This window comes from Geospiza fortis, unplaced genomic scaffold (genome assembly GCF_000277835.1).
Source record: "Geospiza fortis unplaced genomic scaffold, GeoFor_1.0 scaffold255, whole genome shotgun sequence".
NCBI lineage: Eukaryota > Metazoa > Chordata > Aves > Passeriformes > Thraupidae > Geospiza > Geospiza fortis.
The window spans coordinates 292,315-309,315 of NW_005054497.1; the positions used below are offsets into that span (position 1 = coordinate 292,315).

The 17,001-nt window shown below is 37.5% G+C and overlaps 1 protein-coding gene across 1 annotated transcript in view; it reads left to right on the forward strand.

Annotated features, from left to right (window-relative positions):
- The window catches only part of ELMO1 (engulfment and cell motility 1), a 300,985-nt gene that overhangs the window by 124,424 nt on the left and 159,560 nt on the right, over positions 1-17,001 (forward strand). The window contains exon 14 of the mRNA XM_005428655.2: positions 14,383-14,487. Within this exon, the coding sequence (XP_005428712.1) occupies positions 14,383-14,487 (105 nt within the window). The remainder of the gene's footprint in view (positions 1-14,382; positions 14,488-17,001) is intronic.

A 17,001-nucleotide genomic window follows, 5' to 3' on the forward strand; every position in this document is an offset into this window, starting at 1 on the left:
CCTTACATTTAGATTTTCCTGCTGGCTTTGGCAGTGGCAGAGGAACATTTTTAGAACAATGCTGCATATGTGTCAAACTAGATCTGATCCTTTTAAAATTTAGACCTGATCCTTTTTAAATTTTAGATTGATAAGATTTAATCACTGGCTTAACAGCAGAACAGCATAGATGACAGATTGTCTGTACTACTGAAAGCTATTAGTAGTTTTCCATCCACCTCCACTCTTCATACTCCTACAACCCTCTTTTTCTCTATCTACTATTTCAAAACTTGTGAAATCACTTGTTGCTGTGGAAAAAAAACCCAACTCTGAACAGATTTTGTTTTTCTGAGCTTTTGTTTTGCCAGACCTTCAGGTCAGTTGCCATATTTCTTTATGTAAATATAGCTTCTTCTAAAGTAAAACCCTTTGTCATTTAGTAGTGGCAGCTAATAATTAAACACCTTTCAACACAGCAAAATCCATGTCTTACAGCACTGCCAGAAAGGTGATTCTTCTTCTCCTTTCCTTTCATTGTAATACATAGCTTTCATAAGATTTGAGTATACTTTTATTTATCAAGAGTTAAATTTGCAGATGGTATGTCCAAGTTAAAAAAAAACCAACACGTTCTGTCCTTTGCTACTGAAATTCCCTTTTTGTTGGACCAGTGGGATAAGATCCAGCTGTACATTGGATTTCTCCTCTTGTTTTTACCTTTACGGCCACCAGAGGTTGCTCTTCTCCACTCTTTGCGAGCTTCATTCTCCTGTCGTTTTGTTTTGAAACTAAAATCTTTCAGTAGCTATCTTATAAATAAGCCATTACTGATTTATTCTTCCAGGTAAGTTTTGGAAGATGAAGACTAATCATGCATATTTATTTCTTGGTGTTAAGAAAGAATGTAGTTGTAATAGCAACTGTCAATGTCAGTATTTGATAATCTTTTAAGCAAAGAGACAGAGTTGAAGTTTCATATGACTGTATTTAGATTCATAAACCCTTATATGCAAGTATTTGAGACAAAACACGTCTTGAGAATGAGTTCTGTAATTTCTATTTTCACAGAGTAACTTTTACCTGTGTAATCCTCTTGCTGTGTACAGGAGTATCACAAGAACCTGATGTAATCACTGGGAATAACAGCCCAGGACCTCAAGTAATATTGACTTTAAAACAGTGAAAACATCTAAGCTGATGTGAATGTTTGAAATGCTTGTGAATTTTGTTAACATTGTGTGCACCATCTTGCTTTCTGCTCTAGCACTTCTGCACTTCTTCTAAGCCTTTTCACTCACAAATTCCTGACTTTGACACTCACCTCTGACTATTCTCTGTGCCCTTCTACTTACCCTCTCTTTCCACACCACTCCTGGTTTGCTTTTTTCTCTAAGCCTGGAAGTTGAGGCCAGGGAATGCTCAGGAGAGGCAACATCTTCAGAAAAAGTATGTTCCAAAGAGATTTGTTAAATTCAGTTAATCCTAAGCATTTATAATGCAGCCAAATGCAGCCCCTGTTCATAAGGAATTTCAAGAGCAAGTCTTAGAAGTTTTCCTTGCATAGAATGAGTGGGCTTGGATTTGACAAACAATTACATAAAAATTGATTTAGTTAGAGCAATGCAGTGCTTAATAAAACATTCCTAAAAATGGTCAAATAATTGCTAAAACTTGCTAAGGCTTTTGCACGGAAAGAAAATGTTAGGTATTCTGTTCTGACACTTAAAATAACTTTAAAGTATCTGAAATTAAAGTTTAAAAATGGAAACTGATTGACAAGTTGAACTGCAGGTGGCACAACCAGATTTGCCAGTAATTTAGATATTTTTTCTCAAGTTTCACTTTGCTTTTGACATCTTGCTTTCCTGATGTTTTTATGAACATTGCTGCTTGATAGATCTCAGGCAGAGCAACCACAAGAAAGGTGCTGAAGGCTGTGTGAGAAAGGTGAACAAAATACATGAAGTACAAGAAAAGAAAAAAAGAATGGAAGAGTAAGGATATATAGATGAACTGATGATGATACTAAAGATGTAACTAATGATTTTATTAGTCTATACTGACATTTGGAGGATCTGCAATCTGCAAGCCAGTTGTTCATTCTACAGTTAATTTTTCTGAATCTATATGGAGATAATTCAGTCTGAAAATGGACTTCTTTAGATTATTTTTTAAAAGTAAACTTACAAAGAAAACAAAAACCAAACCCACAAAGGCTCCATTTCACTAGCTGAAATCTTCACTTTGCTTGTTAAAAAAACATAGCAATGTTTTAATTTATTAGATGAATCTTTTAGATTGTTTTACAGTATGAAGCTCAATGTGGAAATCCCACAGAAGGTTTTCTAACAGAGTACTTAGATCTTCTCTTTACGGTAACACTGTATGTCTGTCAGGATTGTTTTTCTTTGCAATTCACCTACAGATAGAAATACTTGGTTTCCCTGCTGTATATGGCTTGATATTATTTGGGGTACATTAGAATCTCAGTTTTAAAGAAAGCTGAAGTGTAATATTTGACAGCAGAGGGCACCAGATCACACCAGATGTCAGTTGCTCACCAAAGTTTTTCAACAGCTCGTTTTCATGGACACAATCTTTTCAGCCTTAGAAATGGTAGAAATAACTGTTCTGGCTGTAAATTCCCATTTCCCAGTTGAATGCCAGCAGATGTTTGATGTTTAGGCTAAATGGTACCTCTGTGGGTTACTTAATTTGTCTTGCATGCTATGGTTTGTTATACAGTGCACTGTAAATGTTTTCCTTTCTGGCACTTACTGGTGAGGTATTTTATCCTCCCCAAAATAACAGTTTGTTCCCATTTTCTGAGTGTTTTTCAGCCTTGTGTAAGTTCTGTGGCAGGGACACTTTCTTGTAGTCTGGGATTTTTAGTTTTGGTAGGGTTTTTTGGTTTTGTTTTATTTTGCTGTTTGTTTGTTTTGTTTGTTTTAATCTGCCAGAAGTTTCTACAAATCAGTAAAAGACAGGATTTTGTAAATGTAGTTATAGATCTAATCAGAAAAACTTACATTTGATGCCAACTCAGATTATACTCTGCAAATGTGAACATTGGTAGCAAAGCATCAATCTCTTTTCAAACCTGAGAGGCAGAAATCCAGAAATCCCTCAAGCTGACTCTCATGCTTGGTGCTGTTAGGAACTCATTGGTGTGTGACCCATTGGGATCTTTCCCATAAGCAGACTTTCATAGTTCTAAGTTACTGTTTGCCATAAACAAAGCATTCCATGGTTCCATGCCATGGCATGTGTTTGGTGCTAGACTGTGGAAATGCAGGGCTGTGCTGAAAAGAGGATTCCTGCAACTAGAATGGAGCATTCCCTGCTGAGGTTTGCAACTCAGCAAAGTTGCATTCTTCACATGGACACCTAGATTTGATGAGATGTTCAAGTCAATGTGTGGTGGTGGGAGACATCTTCTCTGGTACAGGAGCAGGGTAGGCCCCAGGGTTAGTGTTTGAACCACAAATCTCTTTGTTGAGCCCCTGGACTACTGTGAGCAGTGCTAGGATGCGTGGGTGGATGCCTGCTAGGCACAAGCAGGGGAGCAGCTTGGTTGCCAAAAACCCCTGAGAATTATTTGTAAATCCCAAAGACAGTGTAATTTTTTTTTCATTGTCAGACTGCTGTCTGCAGATCCTGGGGGCAAACAGAAGGATGCAAGAGAATTACTGCTGTTTGGATGCATGAGGTTTTAAATGGCTTGGAGAAAACTTGAGGAGCTTTTTTCTTATTAAGGAAAATGGGTTACGTTGTAACCAGGAAAGGCAGACCTGATGACATCTGTGCAGTAGAGAATTACTAATTTTGTATAAGCTTGGTGCTGTTCATCTGAGCTGATATGCACAGGATGAGGTCCCTTGGTCAGATGCATCTTTATACTGACCAGTAAGAGAGACCACAAAATCCATATGTTAAAGCTGCTGTTGTTGTTTACCATGCAGCTGCATGTGATTTCCCAGGACTACTTGTCCGGAGCTATGGCATCTAGCAACTTGAACATTGGTAAAATTAAGAAACCAGCCTTTTACCATGTGCAGCTGAATTCCTCTTAGGTTTAGTCATTCCAGATGAGAACAGCTTTAAAAGAAAGGGGAAAAAATCTTGATGGGCCACTGAGCTTCTTTGACCTTTCCGTATCACTTCAACAATGAAGTTAAAACTAACCAGAATGAAATGTCTATGATTGTGTGTCTGTGTGGGTCTGTATAAATAGTTTCTTTTGTGGTTTGATTTTTTAAATTATTTATTTCACGATTTTGTGCTTATTATAAGTATTAGTTGAAGGAATTATCCTTTAAATCAGTTGCTTAATGAAGATATTTGTTTCAAGAAGGGGGAACAAAAGGTTGATATTTTAGTATTAATACCTTTTCCAGTATATTCAATTGCAAACTTTTAAAATAAGAGTATTAAAATTTTTGTGATTTGAAAAAGCATGCTTCTCTTGAAGGAAATCCACTAACAAATGTAAATGTGCTAATTTAAAGGTAATCACAATGGAGTACTACATTTCTGGTTGTTTTATTTTCTTTTCTATATATACTATTTATGTTTCAGTGAATAGTTTTCTTTGCCATGTGCATCCCAGTTATGAACTCATGGGGGCAGGGAAGCTCCATGGATTTGAAATGTAGTTGGGCTGAATAGTTTGTTTCTTAACAGAAGAATTATTTTCTGACTCCTTCACTGGGAGATGGATGGACCTTGGATGTCTTTGTCTGGATATTATGTACCACATGTCTCAGAATTTGCACACAAAAAGCCCACAGAGAACCATCCCCCACAAAACCGGTCAGATATAATGACATCTCAATTCTTTTGTTGTGTTGGCTTCATCTGTTTCACAAGACTTGGCTTGGACAGATGATTCTAGACAAAGCCTTGCTTGGTATTAAATGATGGTAGTTTTGTGAAACGGTGTAAATTCAATTTAATGTTAATTACAGCAAATATTTTACTTAAGTTTATGAAATTTTTCAGTGTATTATTGCGCTCAAACAGATATGTGTGTTACTTATATGTGCATATTGCTTTTTTCCTCCTTGTCTCATTCCTCCTGGGTTTTTTTTTTTTGCATGTTGTAATATTTAAAGGATGGTAAATAGCATAGCACACAAAATACTTTGATTTTCTTCAGTTACAAAGACTTACAAACGTTCTTTTTCAATATGAGATTTCATTAACTGAGGCCTGAGAATAAATTCAAAGACAAGGGGAGAAAGGCACCTTATTTTCAAATAACCCATTTATTTCCCCAAATTAAAAACACCTTCATATCTGAATATTTTGGTAGTTAAATGTAGTCCACTTGTTACACAGCCCCCACATGAAATTGTAGAATAGTAAAGATATGTCTTCTTTTAAAAATTCTTTATATTTTTTAAAAAATCTCCCTACATTTTGGTGCAGCTGCATCCTCTTTGTGACATTTGTCTGGAGGAGAATGAAGGCAGAACAGAACAGTACCCAGACATGCAACACATACCAGCATTTTGCAGAGCCCAACTCTAGTCAGAAGAGCTTCACATTCCTGGAGAGGGAGGCAAACTGAAATGGAACTGAAGTTCAAGGGAAGTGAAATTCTCTAGTGAATGGATCCAGTGGGTTTTAATCTTTGTAGTTTGTTTTGGGGGGTTTTTTGGTTGTATTGTTTTTTTATTACCTTGCTATTGAGTGTCACCATCATATTTTCTGAAAAATCCCTTCGCCAGGATTTCTTCTCCTGGGAAGCTGAGAAGCCTCAGAGAAAAACGAAAAAATTAATTATCTGATTGCTTCTCCTGTGTTTTGCTGCTTTGGAATGTGGTTGGAGATTGTTTATCCAACATGTGAATTTTTACTTAATGACCAATCATGGTCCAGCTGTGTCAGGACTCTGGAGAGTCACGGGTTTTTCGTCAGTATCTTGTTAAGCCTTCTGTAAGTATCCTTTCTCTATTCTTTAGTATAGTTTTAGTATAGTATTCTTTAATATATAATATAATATAATATAATATAATATAATATAATAATAAATTAGCCTTCTAAGAACATGGAGTCAGATTCATCATTCCTCCCCACGATGGGGGACCCCGAAAATACCACAGTTGAAGACAGATGAGGGTATCCTACAGGATAGGCATAGGTTATTGCTGATTTAAGGCAGAATATGGACTCAAAGGTTTTAGGAGGAATTAGTCTTGTATTCCAAACCTGTCCCTGACATCTACAGAGCCTGGCTGCTTTCCTCCAGCAGGGGAAAGATTTGACTGTAGGGCTGGTAATTTTGTACTTGAGAATGTCCATCCAAAGTTAAGGTATCACATATGTTGACAGCTCTTTTGCTGTAGATTAGTTTTCATCTTATCCTCTGCAGTTATTAGAAGCTTGACCTGGTGGTCACAGGTAATAAAAGAAGTGTCAGTGGGTGAACCACAGAGCTCCCAAATGGTAACTGGCTTTTTCATCCGGCTCTGCAGGTCCATATGCCCAGCTGTAAATGCCATTCCAGTTCTGTTTTCCAGAGCTCTGGGACAGAAATTTCCATTTTAAATTTGGACAACTGTTGTATCTGGCTGCCAAGCAGCCAGTAGATTCACAGGGATGATTCATTTTGAACTGGGGTTTTCTCAGACATAGGGCTGTCTTCTCTCCACTGTATTTGAACTAAACACAGCCTGGCCTTGCCTTTTGCACATGACAGAGGTTTGAGCTAGCTTGCTTGAAAAGGAAAACCACAAAACCTTTCTACAGAAATATCTAAAGAGAGACCAGGATCTATCCCAGCTTACCTCGTGATGCTTGGCATTGATTTTAGGTTCCTTTCCAAGTTCACTGTTCTCAAAGCAGCACAGATTGTAGAGATGCAGGGACGTCCCCAGCCACCACTGCCATTGGTGGTCATGAAATTCCAAGGGAGCTATAATTCACTGCTCAAATGGAGTGGTAATCTTCTTGTTCTGTGGTTGTGCCTACCATAGTACACAAGCATCATATCCTTTAATAGAGATGATAGTTGCAGCAGCAGGAAGGATCCCATTCAGAATTTTACTCTTCAGTGGTGACATAGGAGAGAGGCCACTGCAGCAATAAACTGGCTGCTTCACATGTGGCCTCCCTGTAGATGCACATCCTCAGGAAATAATCTTCCTCTAATGATTATTTTTACTTGAGTGACTTTGATTTTACTTTATTGCTTGTAATTTTAAGTATTTTTTTCTTTAAAAGGAAATATAACTGAAAGTTGTTTTGCACCTTAAATTTCAGAAGCAAATGTTATGTCAAAAAGTTGAGATAAAACTGCCTGGAGTGTAACTAAAACAATCAAATATATGCTCTTATAGTACTCTAAGGCTTAGAAAATTCCAATTCAAACAGCCAAAGATTTGGCACAATTTAGTTTTGAACTTTTCATTTTCCTTAGTAAAAAGGTATAGAGATTCTTCTTTTTTCCTTATTGATAGGCAATGTAACTCATTTGTTTGGAGCTTATGGTAAAATACATATGTACACTCATTAACTGTTTTGCATCTTTTCCTTAAGTTTTGTAAAAAACATCTGTTGAAGAGCTCTGAATTTTTCCTGAATTATAGAGCCATTATGCTCAAATAATGAGTGGAAGTCACAATCTACGTTACTGAACAGGCATTAAACTTTCCCAAACTCAAAAAAAAGCTTTCATGACAAAATTTGACTTAGGAACACTAAATCACATTTGATAGGAGTCACAGAGATAAAACTGCTGAGGTAGATTTTGAGTCTTGTGGGTATGACTTCTGTGTAGTCACAAATGTTTAATCTGTGTTTATTTGCAGTATTCAAGTGTAGATGGATTAATTTCTTTGGTTTGCTGTTTCCACTAGCACTGTTCACACTGTTTTCTCACATAACTCTCTTCTTGCTAGCTTGATATTTCACCTGCTGGGCAGGATGAGAATTCATGCCTTAGTTTCTATCTGTATAGAGAGGGCAAACTGCTTTAATTACATCGGTAAAATTAAAGCAATCATCTCCCAACACATGCCAAAGTCATAAAAAAGCCCATATTTACAACAGTAGTTCTTTTGAGGTTGAGGGTACTGTGTGCCAGCTCTTCCCACTGTACTTCATGAGTGTTGTAGTTCAAACACTACAAAAGTGGCTTGCTGGCCAGGACGTGGGTAATATATTCCATTGTGATTTTGTAAGAGCTGGAGCTTTCTGAAAAGCTGTAGCTCTTGGTTGCTCTCCAGCAGCCCTGGCTGGAGGGACACCTGCTTCACACTCTTGCAGCTGAGCCCCTAGAAGGTCTCATGGGAAGGGTCCCTAATTCCCTGCAGTGAAAGCCATCTGGATTAGCTCACATCTCATCCAGCAGCAGTTTATTCTGAAGTGGACTGACTTTGCCCAAAAAGTCAGGGTAGACAGGGAATCTGGCAGGGTCGGGCTGTAAAATGATCTGGTAATCTCAGTAAATAAACTAGTATGGCTTTTAGTTTTTTGACCCAGTCCCAACTATATCTGCAACTGGATGTTTGACTACTTATTCCATTTTTCTGGAAGCTTAGTGGATATGGTGAGATATCTGAAAGTAATTTTCCACGCTGAAAAAATGTAATTGAAATGCCACATCCCGTTTAATCATTCTATATGTCCCTGAAAGAGTACATGACGTGTTACTGCTTGATAACTACATTTGCCCAGTAAACATTACTTCAGTAGTAAGAAGTCGATAATCTGTGAAGTGCTAAACATGCATCTAACTTTAAAATCTGCCCTTAGTAACTGAAATAAAACCTGAAAGGTGGCTCACAGTTTTTATGCATTGGACAAGATGTGGTCATCTGAGTTAAAGCAGTCACTTTGGATTCTTCTAGGCTTTCAAATTATTGGCAGCCTGTAGGGTTTAAGATTTTGAAATCCGAACCATTAGCTCCACATAATATAGGCATGTGTAAAGTACAAAGAATTATGCAAAAGCTTTTTGTCTTGCTTTATAATGTGTAATTTATTCATGATTGAAAATATGTAGTGCTTTTGACATGCCTGTTATGGTCTATTTAGTGATTTTTAGGTGATTTAATTGCACCTCCTTAACATTCAGATTTTTACAAGTTTTACCACTATAGCATGTTTACACAACTGGGAGAGATTTCTGGTGGTGACATACATTGAACTCTATTGTTCTTTACATTAGATTACATACTAGCTCAATGAATTAAGGATATACAGTAGTCAAATTACTGCATTTTTATCTTTTGTAGGGCAAATGATGTGCAGATTGTACTTTAAATTTCTTTGCTATTGAGAGGGGTGGATTTATATTGGTGAGGTCAAACTTGATCCAGGAGGTCTGTTGATTAACACATTAACTAGATAGGACATTCTTGAAGGATAACATTTGCAGTCTACTAATATGTATCCCAAAGCTGTCACACCAATAACAACAAAAAAGAAAAACAAACCTCAAAATTTCTACCTGCTAGTAGAAATGGACAAATATTTGCCAAAACACAAAGCTAAAAAGACCTAGAAATGAGTTTAAGGAAAAACCACCATCATGGTATGCAGATATAATTTTTAAATCTTCATGAAAATTATATCCAGTAGAAATATATTGGAGTTCTTTATATGTGGTGGAATAATGGGAATGTGGTTTAAATGACTTGCGCTGAAATTATCTTAAATTATTTTCTTCATATTCTTTCAAATATATAGCTGTTACTGAGCTTTGTATACTTCTTACTTGCATTAGAGTGTGAGGTTTTTTGTGGTTTTGTTTGTAGATTTTTTTTACTTCAGGAATCCTCCTGATACATTTTCATTCTAGCACTGAGTTCTGTTGTAAATTAAAAAAATTGGTTTTGGAAGAAAAAAAAATCACACTTGCATATTTAAGTAGTTATCACGAGAAAAGCAAATCTTCTAGTTCTTGCTTCCACTGATTACACAGAGGCTGAAAATTCCCAAGTCACTGTTATATCTCATTAAGTGTGATGATGGAAGTGGTATGCCACATCATCATCTCTTTGAATACAGTGCTGTTAAATAAAAAGACAAAAATATTTCCTCATTAAGAATTTTAGCTGACTACCTCTTCACAAATGTTGGTTTAATGTAGTATTTTTCCTCATTTGTAATTCTTGTGTAAATGAACAGATGGGAACATTTTGCCTGTAAAACTTCAGGTTTATTTAGGGAAGGGGTAAATGGTGAGTCTCTGTGCTCGTTGATACTTTTAGCATAAGCTTGTCAATTCATAATTCACATTAAATCTCACTTTAAAAGTTCCCACTCTTCTTGTCCTGAGTTCTAAGGAACAAACATCCACGTATTTACTACTATGATTTCCCAATTTGATCTGGGGAAGGTTTTGCAGAGGTGCTGTAGAATCAGGTAGGTAATTGCTTTCCTTCCCAGCCCAGAGAACAGTGGGTTAGATTTAAAAGGATGAAGAAAATGAGTAAGCGAGTAATTGAAGATGGAAGAGAGAAATTGCTGTCCCCGGTGTTACCTTGGTAGACAGATTGTTCCTTTTTCTGTTAAAAAAAAAGAAATATGACCAGTTTTGAGAGGGTTCATTTTAGAAAGACACCATTAAAATTGGATTCTTGTGACATTTGAAAGTTGTTCTATCATCTGTTCTTTTACAGTCTTGACTCTTCCCTGAAAACTTCTGATGTGTTTCTGTTATGCCCTTTACCAAAGTGAGGCATGCAGAATAGGATTCGCCTGAGCTGCTTTGGGATTGGGAACACTATTAGTGGGTCTAGCCCCTACTCCATACGGCTTTCAGGAGAGACTAGCATGATTTGGCAACCGATTTACATGGCTGCTGCGCACAGCAAAATCTGTGATAAGCTGTCAATACCTGTCAAGACAGAAATAAATTTGTATGTTAATCACCTAGAAATGCAGGGAAATAAATCGTTCCTGTGCTTCAGCGCGGTCACATGGAAGATACTGTTGTTAGGAATAATGTAAGGAGTAAGTGGTCCTTATTCCATTAGCAGTTACAGACAGCACACCCTTGCTGTGACCAGGCAGCTCGGTGTGAGGACACGTATCTAGCAGTGGAATCCATACATCCCTCAGAGATTGCTGCCAGGAATAAGACAGTGAAGCCATTCAGGGTACAGAAGAAAGCTTTACACAGCCAGAACTGCATTAGAATGCTAGGTTGTCTGTAATTACTGCACTGGGATTTAGCCAGAATAGCTACCATATTGTGAAACATGCCATGTGATATTTTTCCTTTTTTTTTTTTTTTAATAGCATAAGCAGATGTGATTTTGAGTTTTCACCTTATCAAAAGCAAAGAACTTTTGTTCCCACAGTATTCTATTGAGTTGGCTAAGGAATTCTTCAATGTCCTGGTATGTTAACATGTATGGCATAAGAGCATAAGCTGTTAAATACCACATAGATGCTGAAGCTGAAACATGCAATTACTCAGCCTAGGAAAAAAATCAAAAATATCTGAAAAATTGGAAGTAACAAATCTGTTTCATTTGTATTTCTTACTCCTAGCTTTTCATAAAGCAAAAAATGCCATAGATTTTGTACTAAATGGATGCAATAAATACCCCTGAAGTGCTGTGTTCCATATATTTAATAAATTATATTGTAGGTGGGGTGTTTGCCTACTTCTGAATTATTCACTACAGCATTTTAGATAATGTAGCTTTGTATCTCATTTCTAAACCCACTCTCAATAACTTAATATTTCAACCACAAATATTCATCATGTTAAGAAAAGGATGATTTTAGGGGGAGGGAGAAAGAAGGAAGGGAACAAAGTGTCTGACATTCCTTTTGAATTTCAAGAATAATTGAAGGTAATGTATTGTCTCACACATGCCAGAACTGTCTTGTGGATCCTCAGCTATTATCTGCTTCTGTATTTCTAGTTATTTAAATCAACAGAGCTGAAGATCAAGCCCTAGTTATATTGGGATCCCGCGAGACAGAAACTTTTGAAAAACAGAAACAAACTGAAAATAGCTGAAAATAGCTGGGCTTATAGGCTTGACTTGGAGATAAAATAAAAGTGATGGAGAGATGGTTTTTCTGATTGAACATAGAACTAGTAGTGATGGTAAGAGACAAAATGAGTCATCCTTACTAAATGTCATGAGATTCCTCATGTCCTTCCTGTTTGTTTGTTGATTTAGAATGGGATGAAGCAAAAAACTATTCAAACAACTGTAGGTCAGGCTTTTTATTTGAGTCCTGCATTTATTTTACCATTGTAAATGCCAGTGAAATTAGTAGTAGTATTTTAATAGCTGGGGAAATGTAGCTGGGTCTTGAAACTCTCTGTGCTTGTCAGGTATTTATCCAAGTGTACACCACCTGTGCTGTAGCATGAGAGCCAAGAGTGCACGTTCAGCCCTATGCTGTAGTTCTACTTCCATAAGTTTTTGTGCAACTGGTGCTGTAGCGTTCTCTGCTGACTGATGTTCCTGTGGTTCCCAGTGGCTTTCCCAAGGAAATGTACGTCATGGACCTCATGACACAGTAAAGTATCAAGAGGTGTTCCTAAGGACTTGTACTTTGTGGCCAAATTGGAGGTAGTTTCAAATGCAGAGAAGGATCTGTAAGATATTCATGCTGGGTGGGGGGGGGCATTTGTGTGTCTGTGAGACTCAGCCTCTCTTAAAATGCCCTTTTTGAAATGCTTGAAAGTTGTAGGAAGTGAAGTTTCTCCTTCCAGAAGTTGAAGTCTGTAGGGCTTGTGATGTGTGTGAAGCAGTTTTTACTGATTTTAAATGTTCTGAATGATAAGTGCATCAATTTGGAAAATGAAAGGTTCAGTTGGGGAAATAGTCATAAAAGGCTATTGTCTGTCATTCAGATGAGCAGGTGAAAGTGGAAAAAAAGAATTTAAAGGGGAGTTTTTGAAACTTACAACTCGGTAAGACATTGTTTTCCCTTCCTAAACGACAACTACCCTTCTTAAATACTTATTACATAGATCTTTCTATGTAAAGTCTAGGGTTCCAGGCATCCTCTTGATTCCCTAATTACCCAGTGATTGTTTTACTTATACACCAGTAGCACTAATCTGGAAATGTACAACCAACAGGTTCTGCATGCCATCTTCAGAATAATATATTTGTCTACTTTTGAAGTCGCAGCAGGCATCTTAATGTATAAATTTTGCTTTCTAGTATTTTTAATCTTTCATGTGACTGTGAATTATTGACTGGCTGAAACCAACATAATGATACATCTGAAGCTAAAATGGGCAAAAAAGTAGAATCACTCACTTCTACCACGTTATGGCCTGACAGACTCAACAGAAGGAAAAGTAGTAAAACCCATGCTTTTATCATTGAAGGGGGTGGATCAGACCCTGAGCACACAGCAGAAATGGAGTAATGGAAGAAACCTGTGCTGAGCTTTTCCAGTTTTCTGGTAGTAAATGCACTTATAAAGTCCCTGTCAGCTGGGTCTCACAGAATAGAAATGCCATTGCAAAGGAGCTAGGGATATCTTTCTGTGTCAGAATGATGAGTAGAGAAGGAGACATTGCAAAGGTGATAAAAAGAGCTTAGCAGAAAGGAGGCATTTTTTGATGGAGGCGTATTCTTGGGACTTCTGAGCAGGTTCTTTGTTGTAGCCAGGCAAATTTTCATGTCTAAACTCATGAAGTCCATGAAGATTATTTAAATGTACATTTCATTGCATCAAATCAAAAAAATCAGCTGAGTTAATAAATATTTTGGGTACCTGTAGTTTTTAATGTAGTGTGTGAAACCAAACATCTGCAATATGTATGTGCATGTGGAAGCTAATGAGTTCTAGTTATATATGGTATGTTTATTCATTAGTTCCATAGATGAAACTAATAGGTTCAGAATGTAACAAAAAATGTACCTGAATTCCACAAGATGAATCTGTTTATTTTCATATAAAATTTTATCTGAATCCCTTTGCGTTCAGGAGTCCACAAGATCCAATAGACTTAATACAGCTAATTAGTCTGGTAGGGGTTTTTTTTCTCTTTTTTGTGGTTTATTTGAAATAGTTCCATAACAGTTGTATAAATAGGTGTTTTGGTGTCTGTTGGCTCAATTATCTTTATTTTCATGCACTTTTAGTCTGTAGTACCACCAAGGAGTCTATCTCCATGAACAACATGGGTGTCTGTGCTTCTAAAGTGTTCAGCCTTTGGGAAACTCCATTCCACAGCTGCAGAAGTGGATTACCGACATGCCAACCTCATAGTGGCTGCATTTGGTTGTAGAGTTTTTCCAGGCGTGGGCCATTTCCTTAATTAAGAGTTTTCTGCTCAGTAAAAAAGCTCTGTTGTTGAACATTTTTTGACACAGTACTCTAACATGCTGCTCATAAACACTGAGGAACTGATAGCTTTTGTAAAGGTGCTCGTTGAGTGATCTTGCTCTTTTTTTTCAGAACCATGTAAACCCAGCAATGGATTTCACACAGACCCCTCCTGGAATGCTGGCCCTCGACAACATGCTGTACTTTGCTAAACATCACCAGGATGCTTATATTCGGGTAAGGCTTCCTCTTGTCATGGAGATCTTTGCAGTTGCCTGTTCACAGTAATTATGTCCTGTTTGCAGTTGACTTTGGAGGGGAGGTTCAAAATCCTGGTATCATTAACAGCAAACTCTAGGAAGACAAACCACATGGCACTAAAACATGACGTAAGTCTGTGGAACGTCTCGGAGAAAGCTGTACAGGTGTCTTGTCTGTCATTGCTGAGTCAAGTATTCTATTGCTGAGTCAAATATTCAGATACTACTTTTTGCAAGTACTTCTTTTTGCTTAGGCCTGCAAAGAGAAGAGAAATGAGCCTGTGCTTTTGTCAGATGCATAATGGATGACCATAAACTCAGAAAGGAGTAATTATGCAGAAATCTCTAACCTGTGCCAAGTCAACCAAAAACTGACAATATTTTTGTGGAAAGGAGGATTTGAAGATCAAGTGCTTTGAAAGGTGACCGAGTTGGCAGGCTACTGAGAGTTAAGATGCTTCCACTAAAACTGCTACTGTAGGGAGAGGTCATGCTGGGAGTAAAATATGGACAAAGCATCATGATTTACTTATATAACCCATTCCTGTCCCCTGCCCACTCCACTTCCTATATTATTTCAAGGTTATTCCAAAGGTAGTTAGAGGAGGTTATGTGTTGCATCCCTACAAGAAGAGGCATACAGCTGAATAATACCTGCCTCCGAAGAGAACAACTTTTCCTGAACCTTATTGAAATCAAGTGCTTGCCAAGCATAAATCAAGCAAGCACAGATAGGAAGGGAGGATAATCATGAAAGTCAGTGTCTGGAGTTCATAGGGATGGTTTAATTCCCCAAGAAAACTGCTTATGCAACCTGCTTGAAGAAGGTTGTGTATAGCAAGAAAACATCAGAAACAGCAATCATTTCCACTAAAAGTCAAGAATGATCTTTTAATATATGTTATCATCTGTTTTCTGTTTGAAGTAAATTGGTGTCAAAGCTCTAATAGGTTTGCAAAGGACCTGCTGATGTGTATGGACATAATACCATATGATGGGATTGTAGGATTTGCTCTTTAAATGGATCTTTCTCCTTTGTCTGAATCTAGCAATAACTCCTTAAAAAGACACTGTGGTTGTATGCAGTACAATACTATTTATCAATCCCTATAAATCTCTGAAATCAAGGACTACCCCAGGTGATGAACAAAGAGCATGTTTTCTGGAGAAACTATGCTGAATAGTGTTTTTGTTTATAAAAAGAAAATTGCTCACTGTTTCTCATTAAAATTTGATAAGATCTGGACTGTGCTACTTCATACTTAGGAAAATTCAGTTTAGAGAATTAGAGGTAGCCAGTGCTTCCAAATGGGTCAGACACGATTTAAAGAAGCCTGAAACGTTTGAAAGAGGACAAAAATTCTGTTGAAATAGAGCTTTCATTGGCATCTCTCAAGTTTTTCTTATTTTTTCATGTTCATGTTGCAAATGCTGTCTTAAAAATTGGATTCAGTGAAGCATGTAATTAGCCACTTTTTGGAAAGGATTTTGCTGCCGGCTCAGCCCTGTTTCTATAATGCAGTATTTTTGCTCCTGCATTACTGAGAATTTTTGTTGTTTTGAGCTGCCTGTTTTATTCCTGCATGGTTCCTGTTAGGAGACTGCCTGACTGCCTCATGTATTTCCCTCCTGAGAAAGAGTACACATCCACTAGAAGTGCCTTGCAGAGGCACGCTCAGATTCAATTGCTTGCCTGAAGCTGCTTTGGGGACTGTAAATGTGCTTTGGGAGTGTGTTAGTCTATCCACCACTCTGAGGAGTTCTACTTAGTGTTTATACAGCATTGCTGTCACAGTAGGAACACCTCTGAGATGATGGTGTTGTGCAACTCCTACAGCGTTGATAGTCTTTGATTGCAAAAGACACCTACTTTCTCTCTCTTCCTCTCCTTGACTTGCTAGCTGGTGTACAGTAGTTTCCTGTGGGCCCTGACATGCCTGTCCCTTTTTCACTTTATTTCACATCTAACATTACCTTTCCTTCATGGCCTTCACCTCCCAAACCTCCCACAACGCCAATTTGCTCTACTTGTACAGCCTGTTGACCTTGTTTATTTTTTCAAAGTATTTTAGGTATTTTTACTCCTGTACCCTAATAAAATTCCTCCTGTGGTCCAGCTGAAGTTGTTAGCTATACAGTCTGCTATACACTTGCATCCTGAAAAACTTGTTTGACAAGAAGCTCTTCTCTTTTTATTGCTGATACTAGGAAATAGTTTGGTTCCTAGGAGGAGAGATTATTTTCAACTTGTCTGTTTGCAATTCAATTGATTCCTGTGCCATGGGTTAATTCCTAAGCCCCAGGTACTATCTCTACTATGCAGTAATTAGAAATTGAGGCTGAAAATCAGAGCTGGTTTGAAACAAACTGGGAATATCTGAAGTTTTCCCTGATAGAAAGTGATGTATTAAGCAGAGACCCTATCAGGAAGTCATAATGGTTTCAGTGAGTGTATTGGCAATGCTGCATTTTAATGGGCAGCACAATTCCC